This window comes from Tyto alba, unplaced genomic scaffold (genome assembly GCF_018691265.1).
Source record: "Tyto alba isolate M040663 unplaced genomic scaffold, T.alba_DEE_v4.0 Super-Scaffold_2, whole genome shotgun sequence".
Lineage (NCBI taxonomy): Eukaryota > Metazoa > Chordata > Aves > Strigiformes > Tytonidae > Tyto > Tyto alba.
This window is the reverse complement of record NW_024881282.1, coordinates 77366940-77391295: the sequence shown is the minus strand read 5'-3', so window position 1 is coordinate 77391295 and position 24356 is coordinate 77366940. Positions and strand designations below refer to the sequence as shown.

The 24356-nt window shown below is 36.0% G+C and overlaps 1 protein-coding gene across 1 annotated transcript in view; it reads right to left on the bottom strand.

Moving 5' to 3' along the window:
- The window catches only part of PHTF2 (putative homeodomain transcription factor 2), a 68938-nt gene that overhangs the window by 42737 nt on the left and 1845 nt on the right, over positions 1-24356 (bottom strand). Inside the window, exon 2 of the mRNA XM_032996290.2 lies at positions 10799-10875. Coding sequence (XP_032852181.1) covers positions 10799-10843 — 45 coding nt within the window. The 5' untranslated portion in view covers positions 10844-10875. The remainder of the gene's footprint in view (positions 1-10798; positions 10876-24356) is intronic.

Sequence of the window (24356 nt, the reverse complement as noted above, 5' to 3'; positions counted from 1 at the left end):
TCTTTCTACAAAGACAGAAAAGGGGATGCAAGTCTGTCTCCCTCTCGATGATGCAAGAAACAAACACAGAAGGAAGCCTTTGTGTCAATAAAGCTGCAAAGTAAACTGTATTCCTAATTCCATTCATAGCTGAAACTGGTGTAGAGTTGAAAGAGTATTTAAAAGAGTGTTCTTCTTTTAGACAATAACAGATCATTTGTTAAAGGAATTCTGGGAAACACAGATCCCCAGAAGACATCTGAGGCAATGAAGTTGATGGGATTTAAAATCTTAGTTATATTTTGCTACAAACATTTCTTCTCCCTCAAAGGCTAAGTTGCAGCTTCTGTCTCCACAAAAAGACAAGAAGTAGGAATTTTGCCACTCACATTTTTTGTTGTCCCATAAAGCAATTCTTCCAGCAGGAAGTAAAATGAGAGAGCCAAAACAACTTTAAGGGAGATGGTCTTTTACAACTGCTTTATTAAACTGGTGGATCTGGCCAATCACCTCTGATCACCTTTAATTATTAAAATATGAGCACAAGGCTATTAAGTAAAGACATACTGTTTCAAACCGAAAAAAGTTAAAGGGATAATTACTGACAGCAAGTATCAGTACAATCTCTCACATTTTTTTTTATTTTTTAAATCTACCTAACTTCACCTCTTTGAAGTTTTAGAAGCACTTTAGGGAACAGGCATACATGCTCAGCACATCAATTTTAGACCTGATACTCATTTTTCCTTCTCTCTATCTGCATAAGTATCGCTCTATACTTGCAAATATATCAGAAGGAAACACATGAAAACAAAGGTATGGTTATAAAGTAGCATACTGGCACACTTCACTTACCATATTAAACAAAAATAGGTAGAACCAGTGTCACTGAAACAAGGCAAGTAAACATAGGCATTAATTTCTTTTCTTCTTTGCCTTATGTCAGGAAAACACCTTTACGGTTTGTGAAACATATCTTGTAGAATTAATTGAAAACTGTTTTTCATTGACAACAGTCTAAATGGTAACATATAACGCTTACCAGAGATGCTAGACATCTGTATGAATTCAAGAATGTAATTCCTGAATGAATTTAAGAATGTAAGTTAATATTAGCAAAGCTTCCCAGTTTTAAATTATTGAGAGCACCAGTCAATTTCATCTTCAAAGAGGTTTGATTTACAAGCATTTTCATCTAAATTATGGTTCATATTAAATCTAAATGTTGTTGTCAAATGTTTGCATGTAGGCTCTAGCTCTTGGCTATTCATGCAATTTTTTTAAACTGTACATAACTGAAGGACACTGAAAAGAAGTCTAGCATCCAGCAATGTCAAACAAACTAAGCTCTAAAGGCAAATAAAATGAAGAAATAACATTCTAGAGATAAGAACATTCATGCTTCCAACTTGAAGAATTTAAATATACACAAAAGTTGATCAAAGCAAGCTTTCCCTCAATATGCAACTGTCCCCGGGGCTCTTCTGCAGGTGTTCAAGCATTCTGTGCCTGGAACTGTTAGGCCAACCTGAAGGCCCCCATCAACTCAAGTACCTGTAAATTCCTGAACCCACAAATTCTACCTGGAGTCTCTTCCATTCTAGTTGCAAATTCTGCAGTATCCTCCAAGGAAAATGTAAAGTACAAAATACAAGGGTCCAAAAATTGTCCAATTTTTAACTATACAACAACAAGTAATGCTATTGAGATCTGTTCAAGATTTAGTGCAAGACTGTTTGTATAATAGCTTGTCACTGTTGTTTTCAATCCATCAATCCAGTCTAAAACTAGCAAAAGACTTTTTTTTTTTAGCAAACTATACAACACAATACCCCAATTTTAACCTGATTTACCACAGAAATTTATTCTAATTTAATTTATAAAATAACAAATTGGAAAGGATCTCAAATTTGTATTCTATATAATTTATTTATTTATTAAGAATTGGCAGGATGTAAATTAACAACAAAAATCTCTCTTGATCATTTTTAAATTGTTAATTCAAGTTAGATAACAAGCCTATCTTATAATTCTCAAATGTGACTTATCACCAATCATCAACAACAACACAACCCTGTTGTAAGAAACTTGTCGTTAATACGTTACAGATATAAAAAATTGTGGCATAACGTACCTATAGCAGAACTAGATTAACTAGCAGATATTATTTTATACACATTTTGTTTAAATCATGCATCCCAGGCTTCCTCAATGCCAAGATTCTATCCAGTCTATCCAAAACAGTTACCTGTAAAATGTTCAGTTCTCAAGACACTGTGCCTCAATAGACACCGAATAAAGATGAAAGGAATTCTGTTCCTTTATGTATTTGCAGAATTAACAACTATTCTTCAAACAACTATTAAAATTTTCATCATATATGGGATTACATGCAAAGACTGAAAACTCTGCCAGTCTTTCACAATGGAAAAGTGGAAAAGACAATGGAAATGGCAAACTTAGCTAATAAATGGAAAAGCTTCCTAAATTAACTAAGCATAAACCTTCAAATAGATTTTCTAGGAAAAAAAAAAGTTTACTCACAAGTAATTAATTGTCAAAAAAATTATTAACCTGTATGTGACTTTTATGGGATGTTAAGCCATACAATTACACATTCATACAAAACTAAACTAAACTCACCTGATAAAGCTAGCTCTTTACTGAAAGATTAAATAAATTTGAGATCCCTAAGTGCAGGCTCCTTGTAGTATTTTCTGGTTTTAAGAGATATGTACACCTCTTGAAATTACTTAAAATAATTGCACTTATTCCTTCTCAATCAAATACCTCAGAAAGCATTTGATCACATTTCTTTATATATCTAAAATTTCTTTGGCACCTGTACAGTTTGATTTTATAACATTAACAGCAATTAGCAAAAGTTAAGCTACTGAAAACACAGCTAATTTTTACTTTGAATAAAGCCCAGCGTGAAGGGTTTCTGCACTGCTTAGTATTTCTTCCCAATGTCTTTCTCATAACGAGCCGTATGTGCATCAAGATTGAATTTGAGCTTCGTGAATGACACTGATATTCACTTTAAGCTAATGTAGTGATGGTATCAACCTGTAGCCCAATACTCACAAGGCCTTCCGATTCTAATGGAATCAATCAATATTTCAGGAGACATTTATAATTTATGACCGAGCAGACTAGCAAAGATTATAATCCTAAAAATACAAAGTATTTCCTGCTGGATCTTAAAACTTTAATGTTTATCAATAATGAAATCTGCATGCTAAGCTTTGCTCTTTAAAAGATCTAAACACTTTTACAAGCAACATCACAATAGTATTACAAATCCAAAAGATACAAGATACAAAGCTTGGTAAATAAAAAACAAAGTTGCTTCCTTGTACTGCCTACCAAGGAAATTAAGAGTTTAACACCTTATTAAAATATTTAGTGTTAAAATATTAGCTAATATACTTTATTAACTTTTACAGTCCAACATTCTTCAAAAAATTGTATGATTTCATGTATCAATTTTAATATCAAGATAGAGATATAATGTCTATAGAAGAAATATTAATTTTTAAAATATCTTTTCCAATTCTTTATATTTAGTTTAAGTATACAGTTTCAGATATTAGACAAATAATTTATCATTTTGTCAAAACTCAGAACAGGATTATTAGAGGTTATTTTAAAACACATTTTATTTCTTATATGAACTGATCACCACTGCAGCAAAGGCAACAATCTAGTAGCTCAACAGTATAATTATCTCTGTTGGAGCAGACTTCTTCTGTTAGGATGATTATTTTTTTTTTCAGGATGTCTTTCATTTTCAAGGATGGTGGGGTTTTTCCAATTTTCTTTATGGTGGATATGTGGACCAGACAAGCTAAGCTAAGAGAAACCCAGCTAATAAACCACAGAGAGACATCACTATATAATAGTTGTACTGCTAACAGTAAAGAGTTTAGTAACTTTTAGTCAAATGGAGAAGGACACTGAAGGGATTAAAGCTATATATCTTAAAATGCAGAGTTTTGGATTTATAACTGATGAATTATTACCTCCCATTACTATAAGGTTCTGGGATTCCTTTATCTTCTCCCTGTTCAGCCCCAGAGGGAGAGCTGAAACCAACTATTTAGAATAAAATGAAGCAATTCAAAACTTTAAGAGTTATTTATTCTTAACTGTTTGAATTGCCAACTTAAGACCTGATTAAATTCTGGCAATAACTGCAACAACGCTGGGCTTACAGCCATTTCACTGAACAATAATTTTATCAAAGCTAACTTCAAAGATACATCCTTTTCAGAGTACAATAATACATAATCAGACATTTATCAACTATGTATTAATAGATTTTCTGTATCATTCTTCACAGATTAATTGTTAACATCAGTCAGCCCTACTTATTGCTTCAAGTAATGGTTTACAGATTTTAGCATATCTACTGAAACCACAAAACATCTGTTTCCATTGCACAATTAAACATAAAGGAAAATTATATACATAATAGATAGAAAGAGTTTGCAGGTTTAAATGAGAGTACAGGAATAACCAACACCTACTCTAAGCACTTTCCTAGTGAGATGAACTGAACTAGGGGTAACTTCAGGTACCGTTTCTTTGGCTTAAGTGGACTATAGAGCACAACTTTAAAAAAAGCACAAACTGAATGAGATTCCATCTCTGTTGTCAATCACAATTAAGCACAATCCCTTATGATAATGTTTCGTCCTCATCTTCAAATTTCAAACTAAAGTCATCACAGAATTGCACAGGTTGGAACCTCCGGAGGTCATCTAACCCAACCTCCTGTGCAAACCAGGTCCAGTTACAGCAGGTTGCTCAAGGACTTATCCAGCTGAGATCCAAACATCTCCAAAGATCAGACATTTCACAGCCTCTGGGGTTCTGTCCAACGCTTGTCAAACCTCATGTTAACATTTTTATCCTTGTATCTAATCAGAATTTCCTACATTTCAACTTGTGTTTATTGCCTCTCACGCAATCCCTGTGCAGCTTTGAGAAGAGCTTGGCTCCATCCTCTCCACAGCCTCCACAGAAGTAATTGTCATAGCAGCAAGCTCTCCCTTTTGCCTGCTCTTCTGAAGACTGAGCAAACCAAGATCTCTCAGATTCTTTGTACATCACATGCTTCAGCCCCATAATAATCTTGGTGGCCCTCCACTGGGCTTATCAAGGAATGCCAAATGCCCTTCCTGTAGTGGACAGCTGAAAGCTGGACACAACCTCACATGAGCTGAGCAGAGGGGAATAATCCCTTCCCTCAATCCACTGGCTATACTACTGCTACCACAGCCCAGGTACTCACCAAGTGTTAAGGATTTATGACTTCTGCAACACTTTTTTTTTTTTTTTTTTTTTTTTTCACCATTATGTACTTGCACAAAACAAAGCAGCCTCAAGATGTAGCTGGGAAAAGAAAACCACTCTGACAGCCTTATTATTCAGTGTAATTCCCTGAGGGCCACTGAAAATCCAGCGATTTCACCAGCATTGCAACTAGGATTTTAAAACAGCACTGCCCTTACACCCCTGATAAATTCCGCTTCCCATGGCACACCTTCCTTGTGACAGCACATTAATCTGGGTGGCTGAACGATCCATCAGATAACTCAGGAAGAGAAACGAAAATGCTAGGCTATAGTTTTACAAGGCATAATAAAACAACTCAAGAATCAGAGAAGCCCTCTCAAGACAGATGGATTTCAGCTCTTCACTCTCCCATCCCACCATCTATTAGATACATCCAGCTCCTTATAGATTTGCAGTCATAGTTTTAACTGGATTAGTCCTCTGACCAAATTCACCAGATACGTGCATGGAAGTCTGTGGAAAGGCAAAGCAGGCACGGGAGCAAACAGCCAGGCAAAATGCAAACCTGCTTTGTTCAGCCACAGCACCAATTTTTGTATGATCTTTTGCACAAGATTCAGAAACTTCAGTTTTGTCTCACCAAAACAAGGTGCCAAAGGCAGACCCTGCTATTTGGTCAGATGACAACTTGAGTATTGAATGCCAGCACTACATGGAAGAAAGCTCTTCTAAACATACTTTTTTTTTCTCCCCCCTCGGTGCTTTCACAAATAGTCAGCTCTAACACTTGTCAAGTTTTGGCACTTGAAGGCAGACCTTTTCGAACTGATGCAGTTTCAGCATCCAAAATTATAGGTAATATAGCCATACAGCCCAACCATTTGGCAAAAACTGGCTTTGGTGCCAGGGTCACCAATGCATCACATGAAATCAGTGCCAAGAAGTAAATCAGGTGGTTTCATGGAATTACATGATTTTCAGTTTATTTCCTTCTTTATTTAACTTGGCAAGTATAATCTTGGATTAATTAGCTGTAAAGCACTGAATATTACAGATCTTAAAGCAAGGCAATTAGAACTCTAATTTTGCCCTTTTAAGACATGAGAGAGAAAACATCTCATTTGTTTTATTGTGCCCTTTAACAGCTGTACCCAAGGGACACCCTAAACAGCAGAAAGCTGCATTGGCAAAGTTTAACTGATAAGCAATCAGTTGCAGGATTTGCGTTCAATTCATTAAGTTCCATGCTGCCTTCCCCTACAACCATCCCCAAGAGAAGGAACAAGATAATTCTCTCCTCCAATATTATCAACAAATTTGTATAAAGTTCCCCATTTTAGCAGCAAGACTTCTGTGTGAATTGAAAATCAGAAAGTTAAGGTAAATTTACATATAGTCTCCAAACTGGAAACCGGACCAAAAACTGCATGTCTAATATTATCTGTAAAACTTGAAATTATTATAAGAAATCAATGCAAAAAGATTAAGTTGCAAGCTATATAAGAAATATTTTAGATTATTAACAATTTTATTGTTTTTAACTTCAGTTACTGTAACTGAGGCAATACTTCAAGTATGCATAAAATATCAGTATCAGAAAGGTGCACCATCAGATACTGAAACTGTTTAAAATAATTGTGGGGGTGTCAAATATTTTCAGAGAAGTCATTATGATGGTTTTCTCCATAAAATTAATCAATTACAAATCTGAAGCAAGTTCAGTTTTTTGGCAAATAGACATAATCCTAAGGTTATTAACTAACACAGTGCATATATGTGAATACTAGCTCAGTAGCTGTCTGGGACCAAAGTAATGAACCATTCCAGGCAGCAGTGCAGACACCCCTGTCACACCCTTTTATTGCAAGAACCAGTGCAGCAGCAAGTGTTGAAAACAAGCTAGACAAACACTGTCTCACAGACAAATATCTCAGCATTGCACTCCTCAGTGCATCCAGGAACACAGCAGTTTTCATTTGTTTTGCTTTCTACAGAGCCAGCCTGTATCTAGCAGGATCCATCTGTTCAGATTTCATGCCTTGCAACAGTATTTGTTCCACCTGGGAAACGCAAGCTATCACTGGAAGCAGTAAAGCTATGTCCATTCAACCTTATATTTCAAATAACAAGCTGGTATAATAGACTATCTGAAATCTTACAGTCCAACCTAAAATAACTAATTCATTATTGTATTTTTACAAGACAGTAATCAAGAGTTCCGATGGGCTAAAATCAGAGTAGATCTACTGCAACAACAAAAAACAAGTTTACATAATAAAAGGTCTGACCTTTTAAACAATTAAGCATGTTACTAAATCATCCTCATGTGAGGAGCTCTGTTTCAGACAATAGTATGAGTCATATGAGTAAACTTGGTGTTTGGAAAACTTGCCTGAAGTAGAGTTGGAAGAGCTCAATTGCTTAACTCTTTCCATTAAGAAATGTAAAAATACCTTACTTTTGAGAAACCAACAGAGCTTTGAAACTCAGTAGAGAGACGTATAAATAAAATACATTAAAAATTACATTAAAATTGAAAATAAAGAAACACAAGCAGCATGTTATCTGTTCAGTATTTCTTACGCAGCCTCCACCTACTCAAATATATTCTCAAATATATTTTTCTTCTTTATATGTGGCTATAAATACCAGAAATTCTTCAGGTTATTTTTTTTTGGGGTATTCATACACCAATTCATTAAACTGAAAATATCACTTTATTTTCATCATTTTATAACATAGGCAAGTCATATCAATTTGATCAATTCTCACTACAACCCTGGTTCTCTCTTGGCCCAGAAACCATGTTTTTACTTCTAGAATGTGCTAAGTTTTGATCCCTCCTCACATTCAATTTCAGTTACTGTTGTGAGGAATTAGCAGATCTGAAAAGCAAGGTAAGTGGGACAACTTTGACAACTCTGAAATAAAAATTTAAAACTGAAAGCAGCCAACAGTTCACAGAGTTCAGTATTTTGCCATCATAAGCGATCACATAATAGAATTGTATCACAAATGACAAAAAATGTGTGGTACCCACTAACATAGCTCTTCCTGTTCCCTGATTTTAAGTCTTCGGTGCAGACAACAAATCCATAGGGAAAAAATACTGTGCCATGTAAGAGATTTAAATAAATATATAAAAACAAGGACATGGGTGGAAGAGCCTAGATGCCCCCATGAAAGGATTACACACTGCACTACAAAGTTAAAAAACCCCTTGGGTTTATCAGCCTGATCCAGGAGAACCTTCAATAAGTGGAACTTAAGAAGTAACAATGTAATTTGCATGAACATTTGCAGGAGATGTCATTTATCCCAAAGTAAGACTCTACTTCCTCATACCGAAAGAATAAAAGCCTGCTCATTTGGCAGACCCCAGTCCACATGTGGACTGCAATTCAGTTTCGTTCACACCATGGAAAATATTGACGTATGATTTATGCAAGATCTTATCCCTCCAGAAGATAGCTCAGTCTTTCATGAAGTAACAAGAGCCACCTCATCACAACTCCTTGCCATAAAGGCAGTGTGCAATTTCTGGCTGAGCAGACCTCTCTAAAACCCTAGAGTCTTGTAGAAGAAATATTGTTGTTGCTATGAATGAAATAAATGGAATTGTGTGTGAAATCACTGGGGAAAAAAACAACAAAGCAAGGGTTAAAAAAAATGACCTGTACTGATAATGAGTAATCCTGTTAGGAGCAGTGTCCTGGGCAAAGTAAAATTGAGGAATGGGTTGTTTATATCCAGACCAGAAGGCCTGCCCTCTGTAGGATCACAGCACAGTGACTCATCAGCAGTAGATCCTGCCTTCCTAACATCAGAAGGATGGAAAATTGGGGCAAATCACATAGGGCATTTCTTTTCCTGTATGACCGACAGGAAAGCAGATATGTACTTTGAAAAAACAAAACAAAAAAACAAACAAACAAGCAAACCAACCAACCAAAAACAATAAATAAAAGCATGAACTTCACTGAGAATTTACAGAGACTTCAGACTCTTTCTTGCATCAAAGGATCATATACATAAAGCTGAATACCATAAAAGATCTGTCCAAAGACTAGTTCATCATCACCAATGAAAAAACTTCAGGGAGGTGGTGAGGATCTGATAGCCAGCATCTCTTACATTGCACAAAATAGGTCCTGGCCAGACCAAATATGCACGTAACCTGCTGCACGTAAGCATTATCAGTATCACAGTGTACGTGCATGAAATTTTTAAGAGTACGAGTGGAAGCAGGTAAAATCAGCATCATTTTCCCCTTCCCTAAGATCCTGCAATTAATTTTGTTACATTAAATCTTCTACAAGTCATCTTCAAAATCGTTTAAAAATGGGATTGGACCTGCAATCAAGGAATGGTTCAAAACCACAGTGTAATTCCAGTGACACTTTTACAAAAACTTTTTTAAAAGCTTGAAAAAGAGAGTACACAGTACAAAACCAAAAAATCCTCATTAAGTTCTGAATTATTTTCAATTTTTTTAATATGTAATTGAATGTTCAGTATAAATTAAGGCAGCAATATTCATTTTTCTGCCTTTCCAAACGTACCTTTAATTCACAGTTGTAAAGATTTCAGCAAAGCATAACAGTATTGTCTTATTTCTAGAACTTAACTGTTGCTTAGCTAGAAGTTAACCAGAATTTCTGTATTTAAGACCATTGCCATCATTCTCCTAAGGACAAGATTCATCCTCTCAACGAGACAGCCATAGCCTCCAGGAAAACAATAACTTATATAAACTTACTAAATCATGGAAAGCCAAGAAAAAAAAAAAAATCACCACAACTTATTTGTATCTTAGTGAAGAAGCACATCTCAAAACTTAGCAAGTTTTTCAGATTTTATAAAGCAATTTAACTGAATAAGCTAACTGGCATACTAATATCAAGACAATATGATGATTTAAAATTGTCAAAATAATAAATGGGAAAAACACATCAACATTTCTATGTGCAAACATGAATCAAAAGATACAGTATCAGGTGATTCTATAACTATGTATCTCCAAATGAGATCTTTTTCTATCTCACCCCCATTTTTTTTTTTCTAATTAACTTCTAGAAAGCCCTAGCCTCTCTTTTTTGGGTATGGGTTACACAGTTCCTTGTTACTGTTAGAAAATACGTTTCAATTCTTACTTTCTACTTAAATACAATGATTCATTTATATGCAATAGAAACAACATTCTCCTGTACACTATTTAACATTCTACTGGGAATGAAAATTTTCTTTCCTTTTTCCATAGCACAAATAGCCAAGGGGGTGAGGAGTTTTCAACATAAACCAAAAGCTATTCCATTTCATTACAGTCACTAAGTATTTATTTACTTCTGGAAAAAAAGTTTCAAGCTACTCACTCTCATACAATGCTAACCAATAATGCAGTAGTACAGTAGTATTTCATATTTATTACACTTTACACATATAACAAAAAAAGACATCTTTTTTTTTTTTTTTTTTTTTTTTTCAAAGCCACCATAAAAACAAATAGAAAGCTTACCTTCTTCTGGTACCAAACTATAGCATCAGTTACTTTGGACGCCATTTATTCCACTGAATTCACACAGTCATTTTAGGCTGTTAACAGAAAAAGACAGAACTTTACTTCCACCTTCCCTACGAAGGCCAACATAGGGAATGTAGAAACAATCCCGCTACCTGTGAAGTGCTAAGAGCTATATTTACTTTACACCTTGCCTCACTACTATTTTAGTAAGAGTTTGGGTTTTCTCCTCTAAGTAAACAAAAAACTACAAATCTGCTGATGTAAGACATCAGAAGCCTCACTTTTGTCCATTCTTCCCAGTAAAACACAGGTGGCACAGAGATGATCTGTTCTTGTCTCATGAGAGTTATATTACATATAGTGCTTTTTTTTTCTGATAAATTAAGCAACCTGTAGTTATTACCACAACACAGTATTCTGAAGTCCAGGAATAATTGTTATAGAATGCAAAAAAATTGCATACGGACTATTAGATATTTTTGGAGAAAAAAATAAAGCAGTGCTAGAACGCCACTAATTATAAGTGAATGAAAACAGTAGAATAAAACTAAGTCAAAAGGCGAAAAACAAGGAAGACTGGTATGTTTGTTTTAATGGCAGCAAACAAGAGCAGTGTTAGTTAATCATTGATGTCACTGTCATTAGTTTCAGTGTGAAAAACAAACAAACAAAAAACCCTTTCAGCTTACATAAAACATTCCTACCTTGTAAATTAATTCTAAAAGTTTTCTTTCATGTAATCAATCAGCCAGTTAGCTCAGAAAAAAAAAAAAAAAAGTAAGAATAAAGAAAATAAACATTAAAAGCATTCAGATTTAGAATTATTGTCTTTCTACAAAACTGCATATATTGTCTCATCCCAGACATTCTGTAAAATCAAAGGAAGGTTTTGGTGATAATTACAGAATCCTTTCCAGATATTTGATTATACTATGCAAGTTTTTTCAGATATGAATGCATTACCATTAAAACCAAACTCAAATATTTCACAAATAGATTACTTCAGATATTAACAGATTAAAACCAGTTAAATTAGTTTTGGACCTACATTTCAAACTGTTACTTAAAGCAGGAAGTGGGCAGTGGAAGAAAAGAAGGAAGAAGGAATTAAACAAAAAAAAAGTTAAAATATTTGCCAAAAAATCTGAATACTTTTGAGTTTAATAATCTTCTCACTGATTCTATTTAAAAATATGTGCATGTAAACAAATATGTCATATTCAAGCCCAGTTTAAAAAAAAAGTCAATGAGACACATTATACTACATGTGACCTTTTAACATTAGTTGGTAAAAGCTTAAGTTTTCAGCATCCTTCCTACGTTCACAAAAATTTTAAAAATGTGATTTTTATATAACTGCACCAAGTATTTAACATGCAAGGAAATTCTTATTTCATTCTGTAAAGCTATAAATTCCTAATAATTTATGCAAAAAGCTTTGAAAAGGTTAGTATAAGTAACTTCAAAATACTGAAGTTTTCCAAATGTACTATCTGGAGGATTCCCAGGATCTAGTATGATTGGTAAAAATCAAGACAAGATCTCTTAATAAAAACTCTGCAAATGTAGTTTCACAGAATCACAGATGATTGAGGTTGGAAGGGACCCATGGACCTGGGCCCAGTCCAACCCCTGCTCAAGCAGGGCCACCTACAGCAGGTTGCCCTGGACCCTGTTCAGACAGTTTTTGAATATCTCCAAGGATGGAGACTCCAGAGCCTCTCTGGGCAACCTGTGCCAGTGCTCAGTCACCCTCGCAATGAAAAAGTGTTTCCTGGTGTTCAGAAGGAACCTCCTGTGTTTCACTGTGTGCCCGTTGCTTCTGGTCCTGTCCCTGGGCACCACTGGAAAGAGCCTGGCTCCATCTCCTTCACACCCTCCCTTTAGGTATTTATATACATTGATCGGATCCACCTGAGCTTTCTCTTCTCCAGGCTGAACAGTCCCAGCTCTCTCAGCCCTCCCTCACAGGAAAGGTACTCCGGTCCCTTCACTACCTCTGTGGTCCTTCACTGGACTCTCTCCACTATGTCCATGTCTCTCTTGTACTGGGGAGCCCCAAACCACTCCCAGCACCCCAGGCGTGGCCCCACCAGTGGCAAGGAGGAGGAGTGGTAGTTTAGCCCCCAAGAACCGAACTATGCATCAAGCATTCTTCTAAGATCCATATGTCTCAGAATAAAAATGTGATTAAGGGGTACATTGCTGATAAAAATATCACACTTATCGTAACATTGTCAATATCAACAACAAAACTGCATCTTATATCTCTTCATTAAAAGGAAACAATTATTAATCTGTAGGTAGTTTTTACAGTAAAAGATTAAAGGTGATCTTTTTCTTTGAAACAAAGAGAAAGACAAGACACTTGTTTACAGCATTTGCACACATAAGACAGGCAAAGAAAAATACAATGTCCAACAGATGGGATGGAAACTGAAACTGCAATAGATTAAAAGTGTCTTGTATGAAATGCCTAAGCATTAGAATAACTCATGACACTATTATACATTATTCATCACTAAAAATTTCAGAGTGGTTTTTTTTTTAAAATCAGAGATTAGATTACCTGATCATAACAACTGTTTGTACGAAAATCATAAATATTCCTAGAAAAGCCCTATCAACACTGCCATCTTCCAAGACATTTATTGGAAAGAAAATATGACCCTCAAAAAGACTCAGTTCTGCACCCACACCTGTTTACTCAGTCTTCCCTGACCCCTGTATGGATGTACTCATATTTTACACAGTGCATTATTGCAAAGACACTGTATTTAGTAAGTTTGAATATGTATCATATACATTACAGTACAAACCTTCAACAAATAGATTGATTTTTATACCAGCTCCTGAGGATTTCTAAGAAACATAATGCCATACATTTTCATGGGTCACAAAGCTTTAAAAAAAAAAAAAAAATATATATATATATATATATATATATATATATATATATCAAATACCCAAAAGGAACTGTAAGATTTCTCATCATGTAACTCAAATATCCCTTATACAAGTTCAGACAAAACTACAACACAATAGAAAGAAATGTCTCAGAGTGCTTAGATAGTCATTAACAAATTTCAGATACATCAGGACACTGACTTTCGGTGAAACTGAGCAAACAGGGACTGAAATTTTTCCACTGTTGACAGTATCATTATGTAAGTCACATCAAGTCAGTTAAAGCTGGCAGACATGACTGTGTCAACATCTGTAATTGTTTCTGACCTATTTGTTTCTGATAATAGCAGTTTTTCTAAAAGCAACTATCAGTTATTAAGAATTCATTGGCACAACAAAAACCAAAATATTTCTATCACATAAAGCATGGAGCCCAACAGTGACTTTGATACAACTTGGCTTATTACATAGTCTGGTTACCCCTCTTTCTCACCCATACAAAGCTTAAAATAGAATTTGCTTTCTTATTTGAAAACCTGTTTAAGTAAGTTTAAATTTAAAATAATTTGCTACACTGGACTCTTGACTCCAAGTGACATAAAGCCCTTAGCCATACATAGCCTCCACGCATAAAATGACCTACATTGCACAGTCACAGATTTTGATCACACTTGCACCCCTCAGCGTTCCTTCCTTTGTGGACTCATCTTGGAGGATCTTTAGCTCCTTTACATTTCTCCTGCTTCCTACCACCATAATTACAGGATGAGAAAAGCATTGGAAAAACTCATTTTTGGCAGTAAATAACTAACTGTTGAATGGGCACAGAAAACTTCCTCTCAACATCTACATTAACTTGATCTCTCCCTCTCCAAGGTCAATAATTTTCAGGAAACCCACTCTAACTTATAAATCCAAGACTTCCAACTGTGTCAAATATGGTTAAAATTAGACAAGCCTTTTTAAAGGCAGCAATTTTTTTTGCAGTAGTTCTCCAATTCACTCAAAAATCCCTTGCCTTGAGAAACAGTTACATCACAAAACTATAAACCAAGTATAATTAAGTGGTTTTATTATTAATTTTTTTGATTCCTATCGACAAACCTGTTATTTAGATTACCCATGGTTTTAATTTCTTTTAAGAAACTCTCTACATTAAATTCTCCATAGAATCTATTTCAGTGGTGTTTAAAGCCTATTTGCATACACAAATGCAAAGATGATGCTTACAAAAGTAAATATGACAAAATCATGCGATATATGTCTCAAAACACTTTAACAGACTTTGGCGTGCTAAGTATAAATATCTCTACCAGAAAATATCACATGCTTTCTTCAAGACATATACAACAATTTCTGAGACAGCACTTAAATGAAAGGTGAAAAGGTTCGTTTCTTTATTTCTGGTGAGTGTTTCTGCTTGCAGGGGCTGGAATTTGTCTGTATTTGGTTTGGGGATTTGGTTTTTTTTTGAGACAGTATAATTAGTTTGATGCACTTGGCCTGAAGCTAACTCACCTGAATGAGAAATGGATGGTAACAATTCAAGGCACTTAAACTGCAGCCCTGGCTCTGGCTCTGCACCTGCCCAGGGCTCACTGAACTCCTAGACAGAACACAAAGTACTGCAACAATTTCATAACTCTGCATATTTGTTACAAGTTAATATGTCATTCAGCTGACAACTGGTATCAATATTGATCCTGGAGTCAGACTGTACAAGCTGGGCTCTAAGGCACATCAGTACCAGATGGGTGAAGTGGACAAATCAAAATAGCTGATACACATCCACAAGCACAACTGCCTTGTTCCCCTCCCAGCCTCTCCGGATCTAGACATTTGTTTCATGTTCTGCAGCAAACACTTGCATGAGTCGTACAGTGTCCTGTGAAGAGTTACTACAGCAAGATTAACTTAATCTTAACTAGTTGGAGACTCAAGAGCAACATAAAAAATAGCCCCAGCATCAGAGATTAGACAGAATATCCAAATATAAAAGACTGATCACAACATCTTTCTGACATTCAACAGAGCAATTAATTACATTTCCAAACTCAGTTAATACTACAAATAACAAGCAACACTTTTTGATCAAAACTTAATTACTTTCTTAAAACTAAAAATAGATGACTGCCTGGCTTTGGTGATCTCTATTCAGAAGTGGGGTTTCTTAGCTATTTCTTTTCTATTTCAGAGCATAATTATATTCCATTTTAAGCACACACTATACCTTACAATCAAATGAGCAGTTTTTCAGAAGCCACAGAAATGTGTACTTAGATGTCTTCAGGTAGTTAAATGCTCATTCAAGAAATGCAACATTTGTTGTGTAAAACACGATTAGATATTACACTACAGATTTAAATAAATTAAAAGTATATATATCTAAAAATTTTACTCATATCCAAAGGGTGACTCAAGTCAGTTGTAAACGCACACATTTCTAAATGACAGTCTACAGAAAATTAAATCTATTCTGAACTCTGATAGAAGTTCAGAATAAAACTGTGCTTGTCATAGTGATAAAGGAAAAAAAAATACAATTTTTAGAAGAACATACAAGTCTAAGCAGTGTAAAGTAGCAAATGGACATCATTAAAAATACAACACAAGCAAGGAAGCATAGCTAAATAGTTGCTTTCCTTGACTGTAAACACTGTGAATCATTAAGTATTTCAAGGAACCTGTTTCCTTTATAACAAACCTAACCTGAATGGTAAGGGTACCATCCAGCTGTTGAGTCAAGACTTGAATGTCCTTCTCAACTCATTATGATCACAGAATGATGAAGTTGGCATGTTCAATAAATATCATTAGGAGTAAAAATTGCAGAGCTGTGGTATGTGTCTCAAATGTTTTTTTAAAGTGCCGTTGATTTTTATTACCTTCATAAGAACTTGTCTTAGCAGCATGAATGGCAGTTTTAAAAAAGTTCCTGCATAAAGCCATGGGAATACTAGAACTTAGTTTCAACTGCTTTCCGCAATAGAACTGTTTCACCATTATGTTAGATCCTCCATAATACGAGTTTCACAATCATGGGCATAATTTCACTAAGATTTCCTGGTATGAAGAATCAGAAGAGACAATGAATGAGAATAGTAAAAGCTACGGCCTAAACTACTACTTTTGTATCAACATTTGTATCATACAAACTCATTTAAAAGTAAAACATTATAGCTCCTGACACACAGCTAGAAAATACCTTTAATAAGGAAAAATACCTCACTTTCCAGGTTCAACATCAAAATAGAAGTTAACATTACCACTAAATTATTGACATCATTTGATATTTTAAATTCATTTTAAATGAGCCCAATAAACAAGCTTACTCATATTAAGCATCCGCTGTTGACTAGAAAGCTGCTTCTGCCGTGACGAAATAAGCCAACACAGGTATCAGTGTAATGCAGCTACACCGCTACAACGTGCCAGGAGTCATCCTGCCTACAGTCAAATCCCTGGGAGTTCTGCCACTGCCACCAAGAATAGGATTAAACCCTTGAAGCAGTGTTTCAAGAGACATTCTTTTCATGTGCATTACAAATAAACCATTAAACCTACATTTCCTTTTTTAGAAGGAACATCAAATCCTATATAATGCACTCAGTGTTCTGTTTAAGTACTTATCTATGCATCACTGTTCCCAAACCAGCATTTCAGAATTGCAAATTGTATACAAGCAAATGAGAAACTTGTCACTCCCAGGTTCACACCTCTCAGTGGAAGTTTTATAACGCTCCTTTCAGCTAGCCTTAAGAAAATCTGAAGCAGCCAAAGGGAAGGGAAAAAAATAAAATTAAAGTAAAAAAAATGAGACACTGCTAGCCTAAGGACCACATACAGCAACCAGCGTGAAAAGTACTCTTCCTACCATGCCAGTCAAGGCCCCCCCCCAAGTTGTTGCCTTGCAATCCAAGGTCATGATTACTTTGTAAATAAAAAGGAATTAACATACTTGCTTTCCCAAAGGAACAGCATGATAGTTTGTAAATAAAAAGGAATTAACATACTTGCTTTCCGCAAATCTGCTAAATTTGATACCAGCATTCCTAAAACACTGCTCATGAAAGAGAATGAATTTTCAAACTTTGTTCTTCACTATCTCAAAAAAACCCAAAATACTCCACAAAAAAAAAAATGCACTCTCAAACAGTTGGTAAAAAAAAATATTGAACATCCCTAGATACCTGTTTGAGGAGTTTACTGGGCCAACAATAGCAACAATACAATACAAATCAGACCCAATGCTGGTTGCTGTGTATCAAGCCCTATTCTTTTTGAACACAGACATACTGAGCGTGATATATCATGACACATACAGACATTTGGCAACGTGTCCATACATGCCTGTGCCTCCAGTAAGATGTCACTTACTGAAAAACAGAGACTTTCTCAGGCCTCTGTATTTTGCCCACAAACCATGGTATCTGATCCTATTTCTGCCACTGCATATTTATTCTTCCTTATAAGCTCATGCCCTTTATCACTCACAATCCCAAGCAGGAAGCTCTCACAGTTGCAGCTGCAGCATAGAGCATGCAGCGAGAATCAGTTTTCAAATTCTGATGGGAAGTAGGCTTGACACAGCCATCTTCACTTCCACAGTAAAAACGCCAATATCTGAAGAGCAAACTAGCAAGGAAGTACCACAGAAAATAACTGTCTCCCAAGGAATACTTGTTTTGCCAGTGAATTACACAACCGTCGGAAATATAGCAAAATGTTGAGTATCAGGATTTCTGAGGTTTATTTAGGTTCTGGGAAAGAACACTGTGTGCAGTTGTTGCAACTGCTGTAGCCATTTGTGGAATCTGTGCCCTCAGCCTTAAGGTCTGTGCAAATTTCCTAATTTTGTTACATAACTGGTTTCTGTTCACGGCTCCATTTGAAGTGACATGACACAATTTCATTGTCACCTTACTTGTAAAAATAGGGGGGAAGGACTCTGTAGTGAGAAGTCCATGATTCTACACCTCTCAATTTACTCCTGAGCCTGCTGCACTGTTTATTAATTATCAAAAAGCTCCTAATATTTATACTGTTTAATGAAGTGGAGAAAATTCAAGCCCTTAAAGGGCACCATAACCGATTTAATTTTGCCTCTTATCTTCCATAAGAGATGTTAGTTACAAAATTCCCATTAAACTAAATGCAGTAATTGCTGCCAGTATGCTAGATCTACAAGCCAAGACATTTCTGAAAATACATCTTAAAAAAAAAAAAAAGAAAATAAACAAACAAACAAACAAACAAAAAAAAAACAACAAAACAATATATGGTCAATCTCAAATTCTGTTCTTATTAATCCCGGTTTTTTGTACTGAATACTACATATATTTACACTCTTATAATGAGAAATCCCTGAAATATTGCAAGTATACATCTGCTCTTAGAACTGTAACAACTTTATTAAGGAATAGAATTTCTGGAAATACTATGTTTTTTATTTAAATATACATTCTTCTTAACAAACACTAAAAAAAAAAAAAAAAATCCCAAAATAGAGTGGCCACCCTGAAATAAAATGCTATGCTCCTTTTCTCCTCGTGATTCTAAACGCAACAGTAATTTCCTACAACAATAAATCTTGCTTACTGAAAAGACTGACTTGGTGTTTAGGAAGACGTGTTTATCTGTCACCAGGCAATGCACAGCAGAGTTGTGGCTTCTCGATGAGTACAGTCAGGAAGTTGAAAACCACTCCTAAATGACCAAGTTTGCATCATGTTCTACAAATAGTTATCCAGCAAGTTTCTGAAGCAGCTGAGGCATGAAGTGGCTGAGCTCTCAGAAAAAGCTGCAGTCTCTTTTAACAGCCACTGTTCTATAGGAACATAGTAGCAAATGCTGAGTCTGTATTTCCCTAAAAGTCTCTGGAGTGATTGAAGCAAGGAATTGCAGGGTAACAAGCCTTACATGTGTATCTGGCAAGCTCCTCAAAACCATCATTAAAAATAGAACACCATTATACCTGAAACGCTATCTGATGGGGTCTAATCAGCAGTTTCTGCAAAGGAAGATCATGTCTTAGTCTATCAATATTTCTGAACATGTCAAACGGACTGATAAACAACAGCAAGTGATAAAACATATGCGGACTTTCAAAGAGTCATTGGAGGGATGTCAAAGACTTCTAAATAGACTGCTGTTTGTGAAAAGCAAATATTATCACGGATCAAAAAACAGTGAGAAAATGAAACAAAATTTTGAGGTCAACATTCTTCATTGCAGTAGCATAATCTGATAATAAAGATAAATAGTAGCATCCAGTCTGAATAAAATGGCCTGTTTATTGCCTACTCAGGTGCCTAGAAGCTCCTTGGATGGCACACGGCTGGTCTGCTAGCTGTTCCAGTCAGTGTCAGCCGAAGGCAAAGCGCACACAAATCTTGGGAACCCTCGTTCTCTTCACATAGAAGTGTCCTGATCCCCAAACTAACCTCAGAATAAATCTTCCTAGTTAGCCTGTTTTATGTTCCTCTAGCTTTCACATACCTGACCAACCTGTAGTGACATTCAGGATCTCAGTCAGTATACACATGCCCTGGTGGCTAGCTCTTTCCAGAGGTATGACGTTAAAGCCACTCAGGATGAGTGCACCCAGAAATCACGACTTCCAACTTTCAAAGTATGCTAACCATTAGACTTTTAGGAGAAAGACAAACACAGACACTCATCACACCACTGCTTCATCAGGTGCTGACAGTAAATGTTAGCTCACAGAGATGCTCCACATTCCTGCTCGTTCCTGGAGCTCTTAAGAGGTAACTTTCAGCGAAATCACTCACTGAAGACATGTAAGGTCCACACAGAGACGATGGAGGAGGTAAGGGTGGCCTAGCAAGGTTTCACAACTGTTTTAACGACTCTAAACTGGTCTTACCTCAGTCCACCCTCCTCCTCAGTCACCAGCTACCATCCCTCTTTTTACCAGCATTGGAGTCCATCACACAGGAGACAGCTTCAAGGGTGTGACTACCATTACTAAGTAAATGAGCAGTTTTCACCTGAATTAGCCCTACAGATCTACGGACCGCAGAATAAGATGAGCACCAACGCCACCGCTGGGAGCAAGGCAGCTCTGACCGAAGCCAACTTCAACACTCTGGATCTCTGCAAGCCTTCAGAAGTTAATCTAGACTAAATAAGATTGTTTCCCCTCTGCTCCTCCCCCTATTTGGACCAGTAGGCTAGAGTTTTTATGAAGTACTGCCTAAGTTAAGTCCTTAAATGACTGAACTGAGCCCTACCCTATTATTCCAAACCTCAAGCTTCTGTAAATAGGTCTAGCAGTGTACACTATATTTATTTTTATACATCAGAGAATAAAACCTGTAGTAGTAACATTTCCAGAAGACAATTAATCTTACATTAGCAAAGCTTAAGAATATGAATCAACTTTAACAATGAATAGGCAATATAAACAGAATGAAAATCATATCTATAATGGGGGGAGGGGAAGTGAACTATGTACACCACACAAATCTTTAAAATCAGATATCTCATATACAGAAAGAAAATCTGGCAGCTCAGTGAGCTCTTCCTTTCAATATACTGCAGTCAGAAGAGCACAGAGACACCTGAATAAAAGAGGAATGACAAGGAAAACACTGCAGTACAGCTCTGTTGATTTGTTGTGCAATCTGACCTGAAATGCATGTATTTCATTTGAAGAATACTAAAATACTGGGGGAGGGGGAAGTGTTCTGAGAAGGGCTATGAATTATCAACCACTTGAAACTCTCCTGTTGAGACAGGCAAGCACGAAAAGAAAATTAAGGAATTATAAATTAAATAGGACTGTAAGAAATATACAGCAAATACAGTCAAGAAAACAGCAGTTTCCAATAATACAGGGAGCTTCATTCATTAACTGAGCTTATGGGATAGCAAAGCCAAACTTTTAACAGAGAAATATTATATTACAACACATAATTAGACTGTTAAACTCAGTACCACAGGAAGTCACTGAAGCCAAGATTTTACTCCGATTCAGAAAGAAAGCAGTTATTTAAACACACAATAACAATAATTAGAAAAAAAAAAAATAAACAAACACACAGCTGAGGGAATCTCAAGCTTCATGATCCAGGATGCAAGAAAGTGTATAAAGAGATCACCAGGCTGTATTTGGCCACACAAATACTCTACCTAACCTGACCCCACAGTGGCCAGTAGATAAAACCAAGGAAAGCGTATGAGCAACATGGCAAGCATAGAACAAACTGTCCCTTAAGACAGCTGAACGCAAAGTGTTTAGCTGCCAGGCTGGCATCTGCCAACCACCTAACCCCAAAAGCATCTGGTGCTGGCCAACTTCCAAAATGCAAGGCTTGCATGACTTCGTATTTGATGCTATATTGCTTTAATTTCTTCTCTCGCTTTGCAATTGTGTTTTATTTTTTAAGAACCACACATGTATTTACAAATAGGACTTCAATACAATGCTTGGACTCATTCCAGGAAGCCATCTAGTCTCTCTGGAGTACATTTACCAAGACCACCTTAAATGAACAAAGAATTAAATACTAAACACTACATGTCTCAGTTAAAGACTATTCCCAGCAGAAGTGAATTTGGAAAAAATCCCCTTTACACATGTAAATTAGGAAACAATGGAATAGTTCTATGAACTTTCTGATATCATCCCCTTAACTGGGGAAAAAAAAAAAAAAAAAAAAAACAAAAAACCAACCAACCAAACCACAAACTTAAGCTGTATTTCCAAATTTTTTGACAACATAATGGGTATCTCTAATGCATGTATACATGTTTACTCTAAATTTGAACCTGTCCTTGCTTTGAGATGAGGTTGGACCAGACAAATGACTTCCAGTGACCCCTCTGAACATAAATTATTCTTTAATTACATGTAGAACATACCCAAACATTACACAGTTATACATTATAGCCCTAACTCTTTTTCCCCTATAGGCAATTTATTAAGCTCTTTGTATTCTCTTTATAAACTTGAATATAATTTCTTCAAGTACTTAACCGTTTCCTCTGTACCCAGCAAGAAGGACCTGTATGAATAACAGCACAGTAAACTCAAAGGAGAAAACATGATATTTAAAGCTTTCAGCAGTCAGAAGGATCAATACCTCTGACATAGGTAAGAGTTTTGTTTCCTTCTTAAAACAAAAAAACATTACAGAAAAAACAGGCCTACCTTGTTCCTTGGGCAGAAGCAATTAAATCTGTCTGCTTTTAACAGTGCCCCATGGCTCCCTACTGTCCTTCTCCACCTCACCTAACACTTTTCTCTTTCCCTCCACCCATATTACCAGCTGTCCCAACTATTTGGCTGGGCCAGTAGCAGCACACACCACCTTGGCTCAGAGCTTAGCATGTAGACTGGACAGCAGTTGCTCTCTTTCTGAAGAAAGAAGAGACTCAATTATAACTGCCTTCCTTTGGGTGGAAATATTAATTTGGGTCACTACTTGTCAAAAGTTTTATAAAAATTTGTCACTGTGTAGGTACTTAATGTCTTTCAGTTGCCATTAAATTTGGTTTCATCATCTGACTAAAGAAGTTACTCAAATGGGAGAAGACAGACAAATAAATTAATTGTACAGGCTCTGTGCCCTTAGTAAGCCTAGCTAAAAATTGTCATAAACTGTTCAGTGATTAATCCATAGACCATGCTGTTTCTTATGAAAAGAGCTTCCTCGCAGACAAAAAAAAACACCAAACCTGTGACTGTCATCACTCTCACTCACAGGGATCCTGAAAAAAGGAAAAAAAATTAAGTTTTTATTTCTTTATCAAAATTTCTACTATGAACAAGTAGAAGATACTGAAGCCGAGAAATCTTCAATACAATATTTAGAAAAAGCCTGAGAAGACAGTGTATGTAACTTTGGAGAACTGGGAAAGACATAATGTCCACTGCTTTCCAGTGACCCCTGCCAGCTGTGACAGGAACAGCATTGTTCAACTCCAAGAGCTGCTCCACCCTTCACTGCCTGGTTAACTGCTTCAAACAAAGTTCACTGGAAATCTTTTTAATGCACCTACACCTCCCTTCCAACACAACATCAATACTCTGTTTCCTGTTTCAAAGCCTACAGGATTATGAGTTCTCCCAAAACTCACACCAATATTCGGCAGCTATGGATATAGCTGGGACCAAACTGCTGAGCTGAGCCAACTCTGCTTTGGGAGCAATCCAGTACTACCGGAATACTTGAAATGCTCCGTGGAGTTCCCAACAATTACTGACAATTTATTTGTATGTCGCATACCACACAACACAAGAGGAAAAAAATTCTACTACAAGTGTTGAGTTAAACTAACTAGGTTTCCAAATTCTTTTTCAGATGACTCAGGCTCATGTTTTATCCTTTATAATATTTATATCCAGAATAAAAACATACATTGGCAGCAAAACATAGCAACAGAAAATTCAACTGCACAAACATTCCACTTCAAATGGGTATCAGGATCTTAAACATACCAGTTCCAAGTATCGCTCTCAACCTTCACTTACATAAAGGAAAATTGTTTGTGAATATTGTAAAGTAAAGCGAGCTCTGGGGAAGAAAATAAGTCAAAACTGACAGAAGTATGGTGTGCATATATACATCAATTCATAAACACATTACTGAAACAAAAATAAGACTTCTGAGAAAATGAT